Source organism: Mobula hypostoma, chromosome 21 (assembly GCF_963921235.1).
Source record: "Mobula hypostoma chromosome 21, sMobHyp1.1, whole genome shotgun sequence".
Lineage (NCBI taxonomy): Eukaryota > Metazoa > Chordata > Chondrichthyes > Myliobatiformes > Myliobatidae > Mobula > Mobula hypostoma.
The window spans coordinates 46,688,588-46,707,214 of record NC_086117.1 but is presented as its reverse complement, the minus strand read 5'-3'; the positions used below and the strand labels follow the sequence as shown (position 1 = coordinate 46,707,214).

General features: G+C 45.0%; 1 protein-coding gene across 5 annotated transcripts in view; it reads left to right on the top strand.

The window, feature by feature from the left end:
• LOC134359991 (discoidin domain-containing receptor 2-like) overlaps positions 1-18,627 on the top strand; it is a 107,717-nt gene that overhangs the window by 37,888 nt on the left and 51,202 nt on the right. For 3 of the 5 annotated variants that reach the window (XM_063073931.1, XM_063073932.1, XM_063073933.1), the window contains exons 2-3: positions 2,740-2,844; positions 10,276-10,412. In XM_063073931.1, coding sequence (XP_062930001.1) covers positions 10,349-10,412 — 64 coding nt within the window. In that variant the 5' untranslated portion in view covers positions 2,740-2,844; positions 10,276-10,348. Of the gene's footprint in view, positions 1-2,739; positions 2,845-9,849; positions 9,872-10,275; positions 10,413-18,627 lie in introns of those variants that run through there. The other 2 variants (XM_063073936.1, XM_063073935.1) reach the window with 2 other exon arrangements.

Genomic DNA, 18,627 nt, shown 5'->3' with positions numbered 1-18,627 from the left:
GACATTGTCCAAGATGGCATGCAACTTGGACAGCATCCTCTTTTCAGACACCACCGTCAGAGAGTCCAGTTCCATCCCCACAACATCACTGGCCTTACGAATGAGTTTGTTGATTCTGTTGGTGTCTGCTACCCTCAGCCTGCTGCCCCAGCACACAACAGCAAACATGATCGCACTGACCACCACAGACTCGTAGAACATCCTCAGCATCGTCCGACAGATGTTAAAGGACCTCATTCTCCTCAGGAAATAGAGATGGCTCTGACCCTTATTGTAGACAGCCTCAGTGTTCTTTGACCAGTCCAGTTTATTGTCAATTCGTATCCCCAGGTATTTGTAATCCTCCACCATGTCCACACTGAGCCCCTGGATGGAAACAGGGGTCACCGGTGCCTTAGCTCTCCTCAGGTCTACCACCAGCTCCTTAGTCTTTTTTCACATTAAGCTGCAGATAATTCTGCTCACACCATGTGACAGTGTTTCCTACCATAGCCCTGTACTAACACCGTGAATCCTGTATTTGTTGCCCTTTTCAATTTTGTCATTGGGATGGGCTATACTGCAACCCATCCCACTGACTGCAATTTTGCCCTATCATCTGCCTGTCCTTTCTGACAAACTCATACACTACCTCTGTTTGTAAACCAACATCCCTGCCCTCAGCCCTATCATTCTGGTTCCCATACCGCTGCCAAATTAGTTTAAGCCCTCCCCATCAGCTCTAGCAAACCTGCCTGCAAGGATATTGGTCCCTCTCGGGTTCAAGTGTAGCCCCTCCCTTTTGTACCTTTTCCAGAAGAGATCTCATGATCCATACATCTGAAATCCTGTCCCCTGCATCAGTTCCTCAGCCACGCTTCATCTGCCATCTCATTCTATTCTTGCCCTCATTATTGCGTGGCACAGGTACCAACCCAGAGATTGGTACCCTGGAGGTCCTGTTTTTCAGCCTTCTACCTAGCTCTCTAAATTCTCTCTTTAGGACCTGCTCTCTTTCCTTTCCTATATCATTGGTACCAATATGTACCAAGATGTCTGGCTGCTCACCCTCCCCCTTTAGAATGTCGTGGACATGACCCAAGACGTCCCTGACCCTGGCACTTGGTAGACAACATACTATCCTGGTCTCCTATCACGTCCAAAGACTCTCCTATGTACTCCTCTGACTATGGAATCTCCTATCACCACTGCATTCCCCCTCTGGCCCTTTCCCTCAATACCAAAGTCTCAGTTGCTGTGGCTCCACCGGGATGGTCATTCCCCCCTCCCCCGGCAGTAGTCAAAGTGGTATACTTGTTATGGAAGAGAATGGCCACAGGGATAGTCTGTGGCAGCTGCCTATTTCCCTTCCCTCTCGGGACAGTCACCCTTTCATCTGCCTCTTGCAACCTAGGGGTGACTACCTCCCCGAGAAAAGGTGTACTTGCATTGGAGATGGTCGAGAGGAAGTTCTTAAGAATGATTCTGGGAATGAAAGGGTTAGCATTTGATGGCCCTGTGCCTATACTCATTAGATTTTAGAAAAATGTTGGGGGGGGGATCTCATTGAAACATATCTAATACTGAAAGGCCGAGATAGAGAGGATGTGAAGAAGATATTTCACTGAAATACTGAAAGAAGAGAGGAATGTGTGTATAGTGGTGGGATCTTCTTGGAGCAGAAATTGCAGTGGATGCTCCACTGAATGCAATACCTGGTGGAATACAAGGGGGTGGAACTTATTCTTGCTCTTGTCTGGAGCAGAAGTGCAGGAAATAGATGAGATGCGGTCTAGGGATCTGTATTCTACGGTGGAGAGAAAGCCGTGGTCAAGGAGGAAGTGAGGCACTTCAGAGGAATGTGTCGTCGTCGGAGCAAATGTGACAGAGAAACTTGCAGAGTGGAATGGAATCCTTACAAGAGGCAGGTTGGGAAGAAATATCCAGTCAAGGTACCTATGGGAGCCTGTGGCTTTTAAGGGATGTGCTAGCTATCCTGTCCTCCCAAACGGCGAAAGAGAAATCCAGAAAGGGAAGGGTCAGAGATGGATCATGTGAAGGTGAGTGCAGAGTGCAAACTAGTTGCAGAAATGATGCTTCAACCAACAAACCAGCAGCCGGGGGGACCTCAGTGGGTCGAGCAGCATCTGTGGGTGGAAAGGAATTGTTGATGAAACCCTGCATCAGGAGCTTGATATAATTTTTAAGATCTGCATGAGTGCAGGAAACATTACCGATGCAGTTGTCAATGTACTAGAAAAAGGTATGAGGAGCGGGCTTTGATAGGACTGAAATTAATCCCTCAAAAAGAGAAGTGTAGCTCAGCTCATATGAATGCCCTTTGTAATACCTTTGATTTCAAAGTAAAATGTATTATCAGCGCACATACGTCACTACTTACAACCCTGAGGTTTAGAGAGAAGTTCCACCAAGTGAATGTGTATGTTGGTGGAGGAAAAGTGTTTCAGGAAGAAGCGGAGGGCTTCAGACTCTCCTGACGCGGGATAGAAATGTATATCATGGTGACCAGGGACATGGAAGCTGCCAAATTTTCAGAGGTGTCGGAAGTGTCATCAAGTGTGTGTATTGGGGGAAAAAGAATCAAATGGAAAATCAAAATCAAGTTATCACTGTTCTAAATGACTTGAAATTTGTTGTTTTGTTGCAGCGGTACAATGCAAAAACAATTACTGTAAGTTATGTAATAAAATAATGCAGAAAAAGGGAATAATAATGGATTGTTCAAAAATCTGATTGTAGATGGGAAAAAGCTGTTCCTAAATTGTCGACTGTGGACCCTTAAGGCTGATTTATACTTGTGCGTTAACTCGACGCGGTAACCTACGCAAGTGACCTATGCGCATTGTAAGTATTTATATTTGTGCGTACTAGCTTAAGTAAGTGGGCTACGCCGTTGTGAGCATTTATACTTGTGCGTTAGTGTGTCTGCTTCGCTCTGCAATTCACCGCCAAAACGCTAGTTGGCGGTGGGGTTTCTATGCTGCTGTGTTGAGTTTCTTCATGTTGAGGCTCAACACAAAGAAACTCAAACTTCAAACAATGGCGACTGAAACTGAAGGAGGGTGAATTTTCTGTGCTTGTCTGGCCACTGAGAGACATGGATGAGGAAATGCATTTCAAATATTTTCGAATGTCGGCAGGTAGATTTGACGATTTGGTTCATCGTCTCCAACCATTTATTTCGCATTAGTGTATGCACAGTATACTCAGAGACTGGCAATCACCATTCAAGTTTTAGCTTCAGGTGGAAGTCAACAGGCTGTAGCAGCTAGCTAAAAACTGGCATCAAGCACTGGGTCCTCCATAATTTCGGAGGTCTGTAAAGCTTTATGGAAAGCATTGCAGCCAGAGTTCCTTCCTTGCCCTTCAGTCGCCCAATGGGAAGCTCTTGCAGCGTAGGAGGAAATGCGATGCTACCAAACAGACCAATCACAGTTGTTGCGGTCTGCATCACCGCGATGTGTAGTTACATTTTTGGGGAGGTGCGCATCAGGTTACGGCGTAGGATACGCGGCTACGCCGTACCTATGACGTCGATTTGATGCACAAGTATAAATTGGCCTTTAGGCTCCGTGCCTCTTTCCCAATTGTGATATGTCCTGGAGGGTGAGGGTCCTCAGAGATGGATGTAGCCTTCTTGAGGCACCACTCTTTGAAAATGTCCTCGATGGCAGGGAGAGAAATCCCCTGTGATGGAGCTGGCTGATTCTATAAACCTTCTGCAGCCTCTTGCAACCCTGTGCTTTGGAGGTTCCATGCCAGGCTCTGATGCAACTGGTCAGAGTGCTCTCCACCATACATCTGTAGACATTTGTAAGAGTTAGTATAGGATAGAAAGAAACAAGTTTAGTGAGGCAGAAATGGGGTGAAACAATTGGTTTGCTCACACTGTCCTTGTGGATCTGGAGCAGAAGGTAAAAGAGGTCTCTGCATGGCTGGGAAACTAAAATGTTGGAAGCTGTGGAAGGAAGAATTCCTGAACAAGTAAGTTCTTCAATTGTGTAGAAGGCAATGTTCTCATGTTTGGTGGTGGAGTTTTGGTCCAGAGGACGATATGTGGAGGTGACATTTGGCCTCTGTGAGGCAGTGGCCAGTTTGGCAGACTACAACAGCACACCATTATCAGCCAGTTTGATACTAATGTTAATTTCATCAGTTTTGCCTCCAGCTTTCCCCCACCTTTAAATTCACTTGGTCCATTGCGGACACCTCTCTCCCTTTACTCGATCTCTCTGTCTCCATTTCTCGAGTTAGAAAGTTATCTTTGATTGTTATCTACTGATACAGTTTATAAACCTACTGACTCTCACAGTTATCTTGACTACTTCTTCCCACCCTGTCACTTGTAAAAATGCCATTCTCAAATTCAGAATCAGGTTTAATATCACTGGCATATGTTGTGAAATTTGTTAGCTTTACAGTAGCAGTACAATGAAATACATGACAAAAAAAGAGAGAAAAAAACTGAATTGTAGTAAGTATATACGTGTCTATCAAATAGTCAAATACGTAGTGCAATAGAAACAGAAATAAAAAGTAGTAAGGTAGTGTTCATGGGTTCAACGTCCATTTAGAAATCAGATGGCAGAGGGGAAAAGTTGTTCCTGGATCACTGCGTATGTGCCTTCAGGCTTCTGTGCCTCTTTCCTGATAGTAGCAATGAGAAGAGGGCATGTCCTGGGTGGTGGTGGTCCTTAATAATGGATGCCCCTTCCTAAGGCACCGCACCTTGAAGATGTATTGCAGCGGTCCCCAACCATTTTTGCACCGCGGACCGGCTTAATATTGACAATATTCTTGTGGACCGGCTGACTGGAGGGGGGGGGGTGGTTGATTAAGTAGGGTTAAACTCACCTCAACATGTCTTTTACAGTTAAGGTTGCCAACTTTCTCACTCCCAAATAAGGGACAAAAGTAGCAGTCAAATCCCGGGACACTCGTGTTTACCCCAAAAAGACTACCATGACCATGAAGCCTTGCACGGGCACCTGTGTGCGCATGCGTCAGTGACGTGCGCATACGTCAGTGACGTGCCAATTTTTTAACACAAATCAGTTTTGGCTTAATCTTCCCGACTATACTGTACATACATTAGTTCTACGTTATATAGGCCGTGTACTTATCATATCATTCCTGCTTTTACTATACGTTAGTGTTATTTTAAGTTTTATGTGTTATTTCATACAATTTGGTAGGTTATTTTTTGAGTCTGGGAATGTTCAAAAATTTTTCTCATATAAATTAATGGTAATTGCTTCTTGGCTTTACGCCATTTCAGCACGAAAGGTTTCATAGGAATATTCTACCTTAACGGGGGAGATACGGGACAAGGGCGGTCCCGTATGGGACAAACCAATTTAGCCCAATATACGGGATGTCCCGGCAAATACGGGACAGTTGGCAACCCTATGTTCAAGTTCAACAGTGCGTGACAGGGAATGAGGAAAGGTGCAGCTGACTCGTATCGTTTCCTCGCGGCCTGGTACTGGTCCGAAGCCCGGTGGTTGGGGACCGCTGATGTATTGGACGCTACAGAGACAAAGATGACAGAGCTGCAAGCAACAGGAATTCTGCAGATGCTGGAAATTCAAGCAACACACATAAAAGTTGCTGGTGAACGCAACAGGCCAGGCAGGGTCTCTAGGAAGAGGTGCAGTCGACGTTTCAGGCCGAGACCCTTCGTCAGGACTGCACCTCTTCCTAGAGATACTGCCTGGCCTGCTGCATTCACCAGCAACTTTTATGACAGAGCTGACTAATTTTGTAAGTCTCTGCAACTCACTTTGATCTTGAGCAGTAGCCCCCCCACGACCCAAACCAGGTGGTGATGCAGCCAGTCAGAATGTTGTCCATGTTACGTTTGTAGCAGTTTGTAGAAATTTGTAGAGGTTTTCCACTTTCTCAGTTCCTTCATCTCTTCACATCTGTTTCCAAGATGAGGTTTTCCTTTCCAGAACATCAGAAGTGTCCTCCTCCTTTAAAGAACAGTCTTTCCCTTCATTTACCATTGATGCTGCCTTCACCTACATCTCTTCCATTTCCCTGACATCTGCCCTTACCCCACCTTCCCACTGCCTTAATGGAGTTAGAATTCCTCTTGTCCTACCTACCATTCCATGAGCCTCTGCATCCAGCACATCATGTCCCTCAACTTCCGCCAGCTTCAATGGGATCTTACCACCAAACACATCTTTACCCCTCTTCACTCTTCGCTTTCCACAGGGTTCATTCTCTCCATGATTCCTTGTCCATTCATTCCTCCCCACTGATATACCTCCTGGCATTTATCCCTGCAGAAACAGTTCTTCCAGGTGAGGCAACACTATACTTGCAAAGTCTTTCAGGGTTATCTCCTGTATCCGGTACACCTGGTGTAGCCTCCTCTACGTCAGTGAGACCTGATGCAGATTGGGTGACTGATTTGTCGATGACCTTTGCTCCATCCAGAACAAGCATGATTTTCCAGTGGCCATCCATTTTAGTTCCACTGCCCATTCCCATCCTGACATGTCGGTCCATGGCCTCCTCTACTGCTACGATGAGCCACTCACAGCCTGGAGGAGCAACACCATCTGGGTAGCCTCCAACCTGACAGTATGAACATCAATTTTTTAACTTACATTAATTTCTCTCCCTCCCCCCCCTCTCCTTTTCCATTCCCCTTTCTGGCTCCCCTCTTACCCCTTCTCTTCTCCTCACCTGCCTATCACCTCTCTCAGATTCCCTTCCTCCTTCCCTTTCTCCAATGGTCCACTCTCTTCTCCTATCACATTCCTTCTTCTTCAGCCCTTTACCTTTTCCACCTATCACCTCTCGGCTTTTCATTTCATCCTCCCCTCCCCAATTAGCTTGGCTTCACCTATTGCCTTCTAGCTTGGACCCCCGCCTTCTTATTCCAGCTTCTTACCCCTTCCTTTCTGATGAAGGGTTTCAGTCCAAAGCATCAACTGTTTATCGTTCTCATAGATGCTGCCTGACCTGCTGAGTTTCTTTAACATTTTGTGTCTAGTGCATGTGCAGAGCTGGGCTGAGGAGTGGCAGATGAAGTTCTGTCTGGGAAAGTATGAGGTGATATACTTTTGGGGGTTGAACTTGAAGGCAGAATGCAAGATTTATGGCAGGATTGTGTCCTTTTATTTCAAATGCGGTCCTGTAACTGTTGGAGTCTGCGATCTGCATTCTGGCGGTGTGTTTTCGGACCGTTTGAGGGATCTGGCGCTTTGCTGTCTCTGAAAGGGTTCCACAAGGCTGCAAGCAAAGCCCAGAAGCCCGGAGATGGTGCGGGGCCATGATCAACTCCATTTCTCACCAATCTCGCCACTGGAAGCACCAAGGAAAATTGAAATCATCAAACCCAGCAAGGTTTCAGCGCCATACACCAGCCTCTCGCTTGCTGCTGCTGGAGGGAGTTGGCCGCGTGTGATGGTCTCTCTCTCGCCCACTGCTCCTGATGGAAGTTCCTTGCGTTTAAATTATCTCTCCCCACCTCTCCCCCTCCCCCCTCCCCCTCCCCCCTCCCCCTCCCCCCTCCCCTCCCCTTTCCCCCTCCCCTTCCCTTTCCCCCTCCCCTTCCCTTTCCCCCTCCCCTTCCCTCTCCCCTCTCCCCTCCCCCTCTCCCCCTCTCCCCCCCCTCTCTCTCTCTCTCTCTCTCTCCCTCTCTTCACCCCCCCTTCCCCCCGCAATGTTATTATGTGTTTCCAGTTTTTCTGGTCACTCCTTTTATTTTTATTGCTAGTTTGGTGATTGTGAATTGGGATGGCCTTTAGATAAAGGAACACCGAGCTGAACTCAAATATGTGTTTTGATTATGTTATATTCTGTGTTTTTACACTTTTTTTGTTGCCATTTCTGTGTTTTTTTTCACATGGGGGAAAGGGGGTTGAGGTTTTTTTTTGAACGGGTTCCATGGTTCTTGTTTCGTGGCTGTCTGTGGGGGAAAACTAACCAGTGTTGTATGTTGCATAAATACTTTGAATACAAATGTGCTTTCAATTCTTTGTTTCTTAGCAGTGTGGAGGAACAGAGAGATGTCGGGGTCCAAGTCCATAGATTTCTCAAAAGTTTCTACACAAGTTGATAGGGTGGTTAAGAAGGTAAATTGTGTGTTGAACTTCATTCGGTGAGTTCAAGAACAGTGAGGTAATGTGCAGTTCTATAAACTCTGGTTAGACTACACTTAGATCATTTTATTCAGTTCTAGTCACCTCATTATAGAAAAGATGTGGAAGCTTTGGAGAGGGTGCAAAGGAGATTTGCCAGGATGCTGCCTGGATTAGACTTATTTTGTAAGGAAAGCTGAGGAAGCTAGAGCTTTCATCCTCCTCTGCTCAAAGAGGAGAGATGATGTGATAGAGGTCTATAAGCTAACAAACAGCATAGCTAGAGTGTTCAACTAGTGTCTTTTTTCCAAGGTAGTACGAGAGGTCCTACTTTTAAATTGATTGGAGGAAAGTGTGGAGGGATGTCAGAGGTAATTTCCTTTTGCACGGAGAGTGGAACGGACTGGCAGGGGTGGTGGCAGAGGCAGATACATTAGGAACATTTCAGAAACTCATGAAAGAAAAATGAAGGGCTTTGTCAGAGGGAAGGGTTAGATTGATCTTGGAGTAGGTTAAAAGGTCAGCACAAGACAATGGGCCAAAGAGCCTGCACTGTGCTGTACTGTTCTATGTTCCCTGAATGAGAGATGGTTAATGGTCCCTGTCTGGGACCCTTCATTGGAACTGAGAAAAGGAGCAGGCCAGTCGAGGTGGTGGGGAAGGGCAGCGGGCAGACCAAGAGAGATTTCTCCGGAACGGTGAAACAATGTGCCAGTTCAGCAGCAGGTAAAATCCGATTAAGCACACTGGGCTTTCTCTGTGAAATGAAGAAAAGTTGAGCATGTTGACATTGGAGTGGATCTAATTTCAAACTACATGATCCAGCAGGGATTTGGGCAGGATGGATCCTTGTGGGAACTGGTGGAGGTCATATGTTCAGAATAAAGGGCAACCCACTTTAGATGCTTGAGGAGGAATTGTTTCTGTGAAAAGGAATCTTCCGATTTTTTTTAAAATCCCATTGAAGTTTTGGAGGGTGAATAATTGAATCTGTTAAGGCCAAAATAACAAATGAAGGTTGTGGAGACCAAGCAGGGAGAGGCAACTGAGGCCAAGGTCTGGTCACCAGATGTTACTAAATGGCTGTGCAGGCTTGATGGGCCAAATGGCCCACTCTTCCTCCTATTCCTTCTATTCTTGCATTCATTTAGCATGCATTATTGTCTTCCACACAATCCTTCACCAAATGACCATTCATGACCATTAAACAGAGTACTGATACTCTGGAGTGGGGGGGGAGGGGGGGAAGAGAGGGGGTGAAGAATGAGGTCCCTGTGTTGAAACATAATGAGATGGGTGGCAGACTTTGTTCGACTTCTGCGTTGTGTTTACATTCCATTAAATCTGAGAAGGTCTAATTGTCTTGTGACTTTGTGACTCAACAGCTGAAATGCCTAAAACAGTCTGTGCATTTATGTGGAAGGAGACATTGGGGTTAACAGATTATTTAATTGCAAACCAAAGTATTGCCTGCTGACTTCATCCCAATGTGTAAGCCAAGATCTAGTCACTCTCCTTCGTATTTGTTCAGGATTCATTGTGTAAAGTGCAGCTTAGCCCCGTCTATCTGTTCTGATTTCTGCTCTTCAGCGCAGATGGGACGAATTGCGTTTTCTTACATGAGCTGACCAATACCATCAAACTGGTCACGACCTTTTAGTTTGAGAGTGTTTTGGCCGAGAGAGAACGTGAAAGAGATGTTATGGAGGAATTTGTGGAGTGCAGCCAAGTCCATGCATGCACAGTGTTGACCAGAGTTATTACATCCATTGGTGAGTCAGGGGAGACTCGGGGCCTGGGCAACATAAACATCAACAGGATAAAAACAGAGCTTGTTATTGTATAGCTCCCTGGATGCAGACTCAAAGGCACCCTCGGGCTTCTTGCTCTCCGTTGATCTTCCTGGCAATTAGTCCTTTCATTCCTTGCTATCTTATCCTGTCTGTTCCCTTTCTGATGCTTCAACAGATTGTTCCCAATTTTCTTTTTATTTTCTCACTAATGCCTCAAAACCCTCTCTCTGTCTTTCTGGCGTTACTTGTGGCATTCCTAATTCATGATTAATCTCTGCGATCTGTTCCTGCGGATTAGTCCATTGTTCATGTCACCAGTGAAGATTGCATGGTTTATGTTGTCGGTGATTCCAATGTTTATTTTATTTATTTTTCTTTTTCAGAGATGTAAACCTCCTTTGTAAGAACCTCCTTTGCTGCAAAGCCAACTCCCCGAGCAGTGCCTTCCTAACCAGAATGCTTTGGTGCTTCCTATTGATACTTCATTACCTGGGGAATTCCAAAGCTCAAGTCAATCCTGGTAAGAAATTGTTGGATCCATAATTTTCATTCAATTGATTTGAGGGATTTATTTAACAAAGAGGTCTACTGGTAACCTAGCAAGTGACTTAACTGGGCAGCCCTCTCCCTAGTCAGTGCCTGGTAGCGGCTGGGGGGGTCCTAAAGTGATGCTTAATCCATAAGACACAGGAGCATAATTCGGCCATTCAGACAGTCAAGTCTGTTGTGCCATTCAATCGCTCACACCCATTCCCCTGCCTTCTCCCCATAACATTTTACTCTCTTACTAATCAAGACCCCATCAAACTAAATATACCCAATGACTTGGCCGCCATGGCCGTCTGTGGCATTGAATTCCACAGATTTATTACTCCCTGACTAAATAAATTCCTCGTCATCTCTGTTATAAAGGGATATACTTTTATTCTGGAGTTGTTCCCTCTGGTCCTAGACTCTCCCACTACTGGAAACATTAACCTCCAATGTAACCCAGTTACTGACCTATAAACATTGATTAGTCTGTTGGGAATCTTTCTCCTGTTGTACTTCTTGCTAGCAATTGTGGTCTCTGGTAACATAAAGTCAGAATTAGATTTATTATTACTGACTTATGATGTGAAATGTGTTGTTTTGCAGCAGCATATAGTGCAAAAACATAAAAAATTATAAATTGTAAAAATAATTAGTGTAAAAGAAGAGTAACAAGATACTCCGACAACAAGGGTCCATGGACCATGCAGAAATCAGATGGCAGGTGGGAAAAAGCTGTTCCTAAATCACTGAGTGCAGGTCTTCAGACTCCTGTACCTTCTCCCCAATGGTTGTAACTAGAAGAAGTCGGATCAGAGCAGCAGAGAAGGGAGAGGAGAGTTGCAAGACTTTTAGAAAAAAGAAACAATTGCAGCTTTCTGAAATTAACTTAGGGAATGTGGGCTGTTATTTATTGGTCAGCTGTAGAGCTCAGAGAAAATGGTGAGCTCTGTGAGCCACAACTGAAAGAATCGCTGGGCAATATCACTGAGCAGTCAACATAGTTCTGAGGGACTGCAGTCACAGAATCAAAGTAATTTACAGCTTGGGCGAAGGCCCATGGCATAGATGCCAGCTAAGGAAACTATTTTGGCAAATCACATTTCCCTGTTTTTGTTGGTTAGTGCACTTCAAGATGTTTTTTTAATTGTAACATGGGTATCTGCTACACAATTCAGACAGTGAATTTCAGATCTTTGCTGCTGTGAGTGAAAAGATTGTTTATCACCTCCACTTCTGCCATCCTCCCAATTACTCTGAATCCTTGTCAGCCGAGGGACTGAACTGATACAAAAGGAGGCTTTTTCTCTGAAGAATGCTAACGAACCTGTTAGATATTTTTCCAGTGATACCTAGGTTTTGGGTAAACTTTTCCAAAATTGTCCAAAAGATTGAGAAAGTTGCATCAGCACATACTGAGTTGCTATGATCTATTACGCTCATTTTAAGATAATTGCAATGACCAAAGGGCCAGCACTCAAACAGGGAACAGACCACATTAATTAATCGCCATGATAACTGTTCACTGATTGAGGTCCTTCAGGAAAGTTCTTGGTGTATAGCTATTGTTCAAATATACTCCCAATCATATTTTTACAAATAACACTTCAAGCCACAACCAGCTGAGATTGAATTCCTTCTCTGAAATAGATGTTTACAAGACTGCTATGGCTTCATGGTTGTCATCATTACCGCTGATTGATTTACTTAATGGAATTTTGCAGTTGCTGTGGTGGGATTTGAAGCCATGTCTCTGGGTCATTTGTCCAAACCTCTGGATTATTTCTGAATAATTATGCTTACAGAACTCTTAAACATTAAAATTGAGTTATACAAAGTGAGTGGATCAGGTAGTTGTGTTAAAGAATATTAATTTCTTGAAATAAAATTATTTTCAGCTGTATCCGTAAACTGCACTAAATTGCTTCCCTAAAGTATATTGATACAGTTTATGTGTGATTAACACTAGCTCCCAGTGTTAAACCTAATGTATAATATTTTTTCATTTCAGTCTATCAGAAAAAAAAAGACAATTAGTCTCCCACATTTGTTCTGCTATTCAAAATGTGTTTGTGTCTGATCTATGAACTAATCGTACATAATCTGTCCATGTCTCATATCATCTTGTATCTTTGGTTAACAAAAATCTATCAATCAGATTTAAAATTAACATTGAACACGAGCAAAAATGTCAAGTACGGAGAGTTCCAAGTTCCTCCTGCCTTTCTCTGTAGGTCTTGCTGTTGAACGGTAAGGGAATGATTAGAATCTTTATTCAGTGGTTCATTGCATGGCGGTTGTGTGGTGTGAGTTTTACATTTCAGGCCGTGGGAGATTATTAACCAGATTTGCTTCTGTTTCATTACCTGAGGAATTGTGACTCTTCAAACATCAGCAAAAATCCACGTTCTTCATCAGTTGATTAAAGGAAAGTCTTTCATTGATGAAGCAGCTGAAGGTGGTTGGACAGAACACTGTCCTGTGATGTCGTGGAACTGGAGTGATGTCCTCCAATAACTACAAGCTACTTCCTTGTGCAAGGTGTAACTTGAACCTATGAAGAATTCTATCTTGTCTCTGACTTCTTGGCCTCCAAAGGCAATCTGGTCTTTTGGAACTTGGTACTTTGCTTGGACCATGTTTGAACCAAGAATGTTTAGCTGAGTGAGTCAGGGCAAAACCCAAGTTCGTTGTCATGAATTGTAAAGAGTTGAGGCTCTACATGGATCCATGTAGCACACCAACCATTACATCTTATTGACATGAAAATCCCATTCATGCCTGCTCTGTTAATAGCCAATCTTTTGTATACAGCAGCATGTCACCTCTTGCACCATGACCTTCAATTTGACAGATTATTGTTAGGTGTATGCTGTTGAATTGAACTGGTGAAAGGTGAAATGTTTAAGGGGGAACATGAGGGGGAACTACTTCATTCAGACAGTGGTGAGTGTGGAACGAGCTCCCATCAACATTTAAGAGAAATGTGGGTGGGTACGTGGATGGGAGGGGTATGGAGGGCTAAAGAATGGGTGCAGGTTGATGGGACTAGGCAGGTTAATGTTCAGCACAGATTAGATGGGCTGAAAGGCTTCTGTGCTGTAGTGTTCTATTCTCTCTATTACTCTATGCCTTGAAAGTTTCATTGCTTTGTAATAGTTTGATGGGGTGGTAATTGGCCATATTGGATCTGGCCAGATGTATCCAAGCTGTTTTCCTCATTACTGGCAAATTGCCAGTGATGTGACTCTGCTAAAAGTGCTTAGACACAAGCCAGCTGGTTCCAGAGCACAAACTTTCAGCACTTCAGCTGAATGCCTCGGATTCATCTCATGTTCTCAGCCATGTCGTGTCACTTGGGATAAATCAGACTGGTTACAGATTGACTTCTGCCAGGGTGACCTCAGGAGAATGCTGAGTTATTCAGCCGCACAGCACTTATGAATGGACACACGTGCATATTTTTGGGCCTCATCATTTGTAGTTTGGTGTTTAGCTTGACCATTATTGAAGCTGGGATTCTCAACAAGTCCCTGTTGTCGAGAGGTATTGGATACAGCAGACTGATGGAGTTTTGATCAAATCTATTGACTGTGGAATTGCTTAACTTTGTCGATTTCTTGCTGAATTCTCCATTGAGGTTATATATTGCAGCTTCAAGAATTGTCACTTCATTTTCAGGTACGTCTAGTGCAACTCCCAGTGTTCAAGTTCATGTTAGTCATTCAACCATACACAGGAATACAGTCAAACGAAACAGCGTTCCTCCGTGGCCAAGATGCAATACACAACACCAGCGGTCATATGCAGCACCTGGCACGTATAATTATAATAGCAAAAAAACACAGTTTAAAAAGTATATGAAATAATTATATTAAAGCTCAAGTCACTGAGTGTCATGGCCTGTAGATTGCTGATGCATGGATGTTATCCTTAAGCAAGAACACCCCCCCTCATAAGTGCAACCGTAGAAGAGCGCGATCCATCTTGTCTTCCTGGGAGCGAGTACTGGAGAGCAGCAACCACAGGAAGGGTCAGCCCCCGACCTAGTAAAGAATCCAGCAGCACACAGCCAGCTCCGGCGTCTGCTTCAGCGGTGACCGCAACAGGCGACATGAAGGCATGAGGCCGTGCCCACGCAACAGCCAAAGCAATGCGGCTCCCCCGCCGTCGATCCTTCCAATGAGCCAGTGACTCGGACTCGCAGTATTCTATGTTACCAACTTCCCACAGGGCCTTGCAATCACAAGAAGGATGTCCAAGCCAAACATTTCCACTGTTTGTTGGATCATGCACCTCCTGTGTGGCTGAAACAGGCTGCAACCCGGTGCACAAAAAGTCCAGCTCCATTGCTATCCACCAACTCACTAGTGGGGTAGACCTGTCATATTTAATGCTCTTAAACATCCAGCAAAGCCCTGCAATTGTAAACAAGACATAAAGAACGAACAATTGCGCCTTTGTTTGGGCCCGGAGAGGCCACTGCAACCAAGTGCACTACCATCTTACCAATTACTTAGAGTCATAGAGCACTGCAGCACCAAACAGGCCTTTTGGCCCATCTAGTCTGTGCCGAGTTGTTATTCTACCTAGTCCCATCAACCTGCACCTGGACGATAGCCCTCCACATCACTCCCATCCATGTATATATCTAAAGTTCTCTTAAACGTTGAAATTGAACCCATATCCACCACTTCAGTTACCAGCTCACTCCACACTCTCACCACCTTCTGAAGGAAGAAGCTCCCCCTCTTGTTTCCCTTAAATATTTCACCTTTCGTCCTTAGCCCATGACCTCTAGTTCTAGTCTCACACAACCTCAGTGGAAAAAGTCTGTTTGCATTTGCTCTTCACTTCTTTTGTTCGGCCAGGGTTTCTTCTTACCTTGACAGTGATAAGATTATAGCCATGGATTTCTGCTGCTGGTAATGTCCCACAGCAGCTCTTGAATGTAGCACCTACCTGCACCCACATCAGTGTTGTGGACACGCTTACTAGTGCAGTCATAGCCAGATCTCGCAGCAGTGAGGAAACTGGTAAGCATAAGTTCTTATCGGCTTACCTGTCCTCAAGTGGGCCCAATCTGGCTATTGCTTCCTTCAGGATCTTCACGCTCTTGGCACCGTCAAGCTATGCTTGGTGATGGGCGTTAAGATACTCCCCTACCCTTGGAGTATATTCTGTGCCCTTGCTGCTTCCATGTGTGAATTAGGACATGGTGTAAACTGCTCAGGCTCTGGAATCTGCTTCATCTTTCAATAAAGTCATGGCTAATCCGATTGCAAACTCAACTCTAAATCACTTTCTGACTATCTACCTTCAGCAACCTTTCACCTTGCCCATCCCCACTTACTTATCAGGCACCTGTCTACCTCTGCCTTAAATATGGTCAAATATTCAAATACAGTGCTTTCACCTGTCTTTGGGACAAGCATTCCAAAGGTACCCGACTCTGAAAGAAAACATTTGCCTCATTTCAACCTTGTTTTTAAACAGTGACCTTGACTCCTAGAAGAAACATTTTCTCCGCACCCACTCTGACAAGACCTCTTTAAATCCACTCTCACTGTTCTAAACTCCAGCAATTACTATAGCTGAAAGATAACTTCCTTACTTATGTTTTCAGTTACTCCTGCAATAAATGTAAATGTTCCCAGTATGGGTCCCTCTTCACCTTGGAACTCTATAGTGTTACTATCTACAGAAATATTTATTGATATTTTTCCTGCCAATATACACGCTTCATATTTTCCCAAGCTGTGCACCATATGAATCAGAATCGGGTTTAATAACATTTGCATATGTCATGAAATTTGTTACAATGCGGTAGCAGTACATTGCAATACATAATAATAACTGTAAATTATGGTAAGAAGTATAAATTAAGTAAGTAGTGCAAAAAAAGTGGTGAGGTAGTCCTCATGGGTTCAATGTCCATTCAGAAATCTGGTGACAGAGGGGAAGAATAGGTTCCTGAATCATTTGCAAACAAAAGGAATTCTGCAGATGCTGGAAATTCAAGCAACACACATAAAAGTTGCTGGTGAACACAGCAGGCCAGGCAGCATCTCTAAGAAGAGGTACAGTTCGACGTTTCAGGCTGAGGACCCTTCGTCAGGACTAACTGAAGGAAGAGTTAGTAAGGGATTTGAAAGTTGGAGGGGGAGGGGGAGATCCAAAATGATAGGAGAAGACAAGAGGGGGAGGGATGGAGCCAAGAGCTGGACAGGTGATTGGCAAAAGGGATATGAGAGGATCATGGGACAGGAGGCCCAGGGAGAAAGAAAGGGGGAGGGGGGGAAAACCCAGAGCTTAGGCAAGGGGTATAGTGAGAGGGACAGAGAGAGAAAAAGAATGTGTGTATATAAATAAATAACGGATAGGGTACGAGGGAGAGGTGGGGCATTAGCGGTAGTTTGAGAAATCAATGTTCATGCCATCAGGTTGGAGGCTACCCAGACGGAATATAAGGTGTTGTTCCTCCAACCTGAGTGTGGCTTCATCTTTACAGTAGAGGAGGCCGTGGATAGACATATTAGAATGGGAATGGGACGTGGAATTAAAATGTGTGGCCACTGGGAGATCCTACTTTCTCTGGCGGACAGAGCGTAGGTGTTCAGCAAAACGATCTCCGAGCACCGGATGCAGTATATCACCCCAGCCAGCTCACAGGTGAAGTGTCACCTCACCTGGAAGGACTGTCTGGGGCCCTGACTGGTCATTTGAGTGTGTGCCTTCAGGCTTCTGTACCTCCTCCCTGATAGTAGCAATAAGAAGAGGGCATATCCTGGGTGATGAGGGTGCTTAATGATGGATCACAAGATCACAAGACAAAGGAGCAGAAGGATGCTGCCGTTTTGATTCATTACTCTTTGAAGATGTCCTGGATACTGGGGAGGCTGGTACCCATGATGGAGCTGACTGAGTTCACAATTTTCTGCAGCTTATTCCAATCCTGTGCAATGCTCTGCCCCCCACCATACCAGACAGTGATGCAGCCATTTAGAATGCTCTCCACAGTACATCTGTAGAAATTTGTGAGTGTCTTTGGTGACATACCAAATCTCCTCAATCTCCTAATGAAATACAGCCGCTGTCGTGCCTCCTTTGTAACTGCATCAATATGTTGGGCCCAGGATAGACCCTCAGAGATGTCGACACCCAGGACCTTGAAATTGCTCACTTGAAGATGCAAGCTCTTTGTCCTCACACTCATTTTATCTATATCCCTTTGTAGTCTCCTTCTGTCCTATCACAAACTCTTCCGCTTGTCTATGCATTTCAGTATATTTTGCAGTTATAGCTTCAGTACCTTCATCGAAGTCATTAACATTAAAAATAAGGAGTTGAGGTTCTGACACTGATCCCTGTGGCACATCACCTACTGCAGTTTACTAACTTGGAAAACCCATTCATGCCTACGCTCTGTTAACCAGCCAATCTTTTGAATATAGCAATATTTTACCTCTTACACCATTAGCTTTTATTTTGCACGATAGCCTTTGATGCAACACCTTACGAAATGCCTTCTGGAAAACTAAGTATAATACATCAGGTAAAATGCCATGTCAGTAGCTTTTTGTAGCAGCAGCATTTGAGTTCCAGTTTGGTCGCTGGCCGCTCGACCATAGTTTTCGGTCGGGTGCTGGATGCTCAGAGAGATTCGGCGGGGGGTGAGCGCCCGGCGCTCAGCCAGGGGCCATGGTCGAGTAGTCGGCGACTTAGCCGACTCCCCCACCGGACTTAGTCTGGTGAGGAAGGTGTGAGGACACCCAGCAGGACTGAAAAAAACAAGACTTGACAAAGGGTGGATGAGCTCCTTGTGAGCCAACGGCCATCTTCCATGGAAGAGAGTAAAGCCTCACCACGTATCTACGAATGGTATGCTATGCACCTAGTTAGAAGAGACATGATGAACTTGGGCGCTGCACCATGTGCCTGGATCTGTCCAAGGCCTCCGCCTAAGGAAGGGCCGAGCTCGAAGAAGCGGCCGCGGCTGGAGGCCGACACGGCCTCGGGCTTGAGTTCAGCAGGGGCAGCGGTGGGCAGTGCCAAGGCGGCAAGCGAGAACAAACTGGAGGAGGGGCTGTGCTGGGTGCTGTCGCAAGATCGAAGAAGATGGAGGTGCATAGCCGCCAACCCCGGATTGGGGACGGCACCCACTGACTGACTGACACCATTTGAAACATTGGCTGCTCCCACAG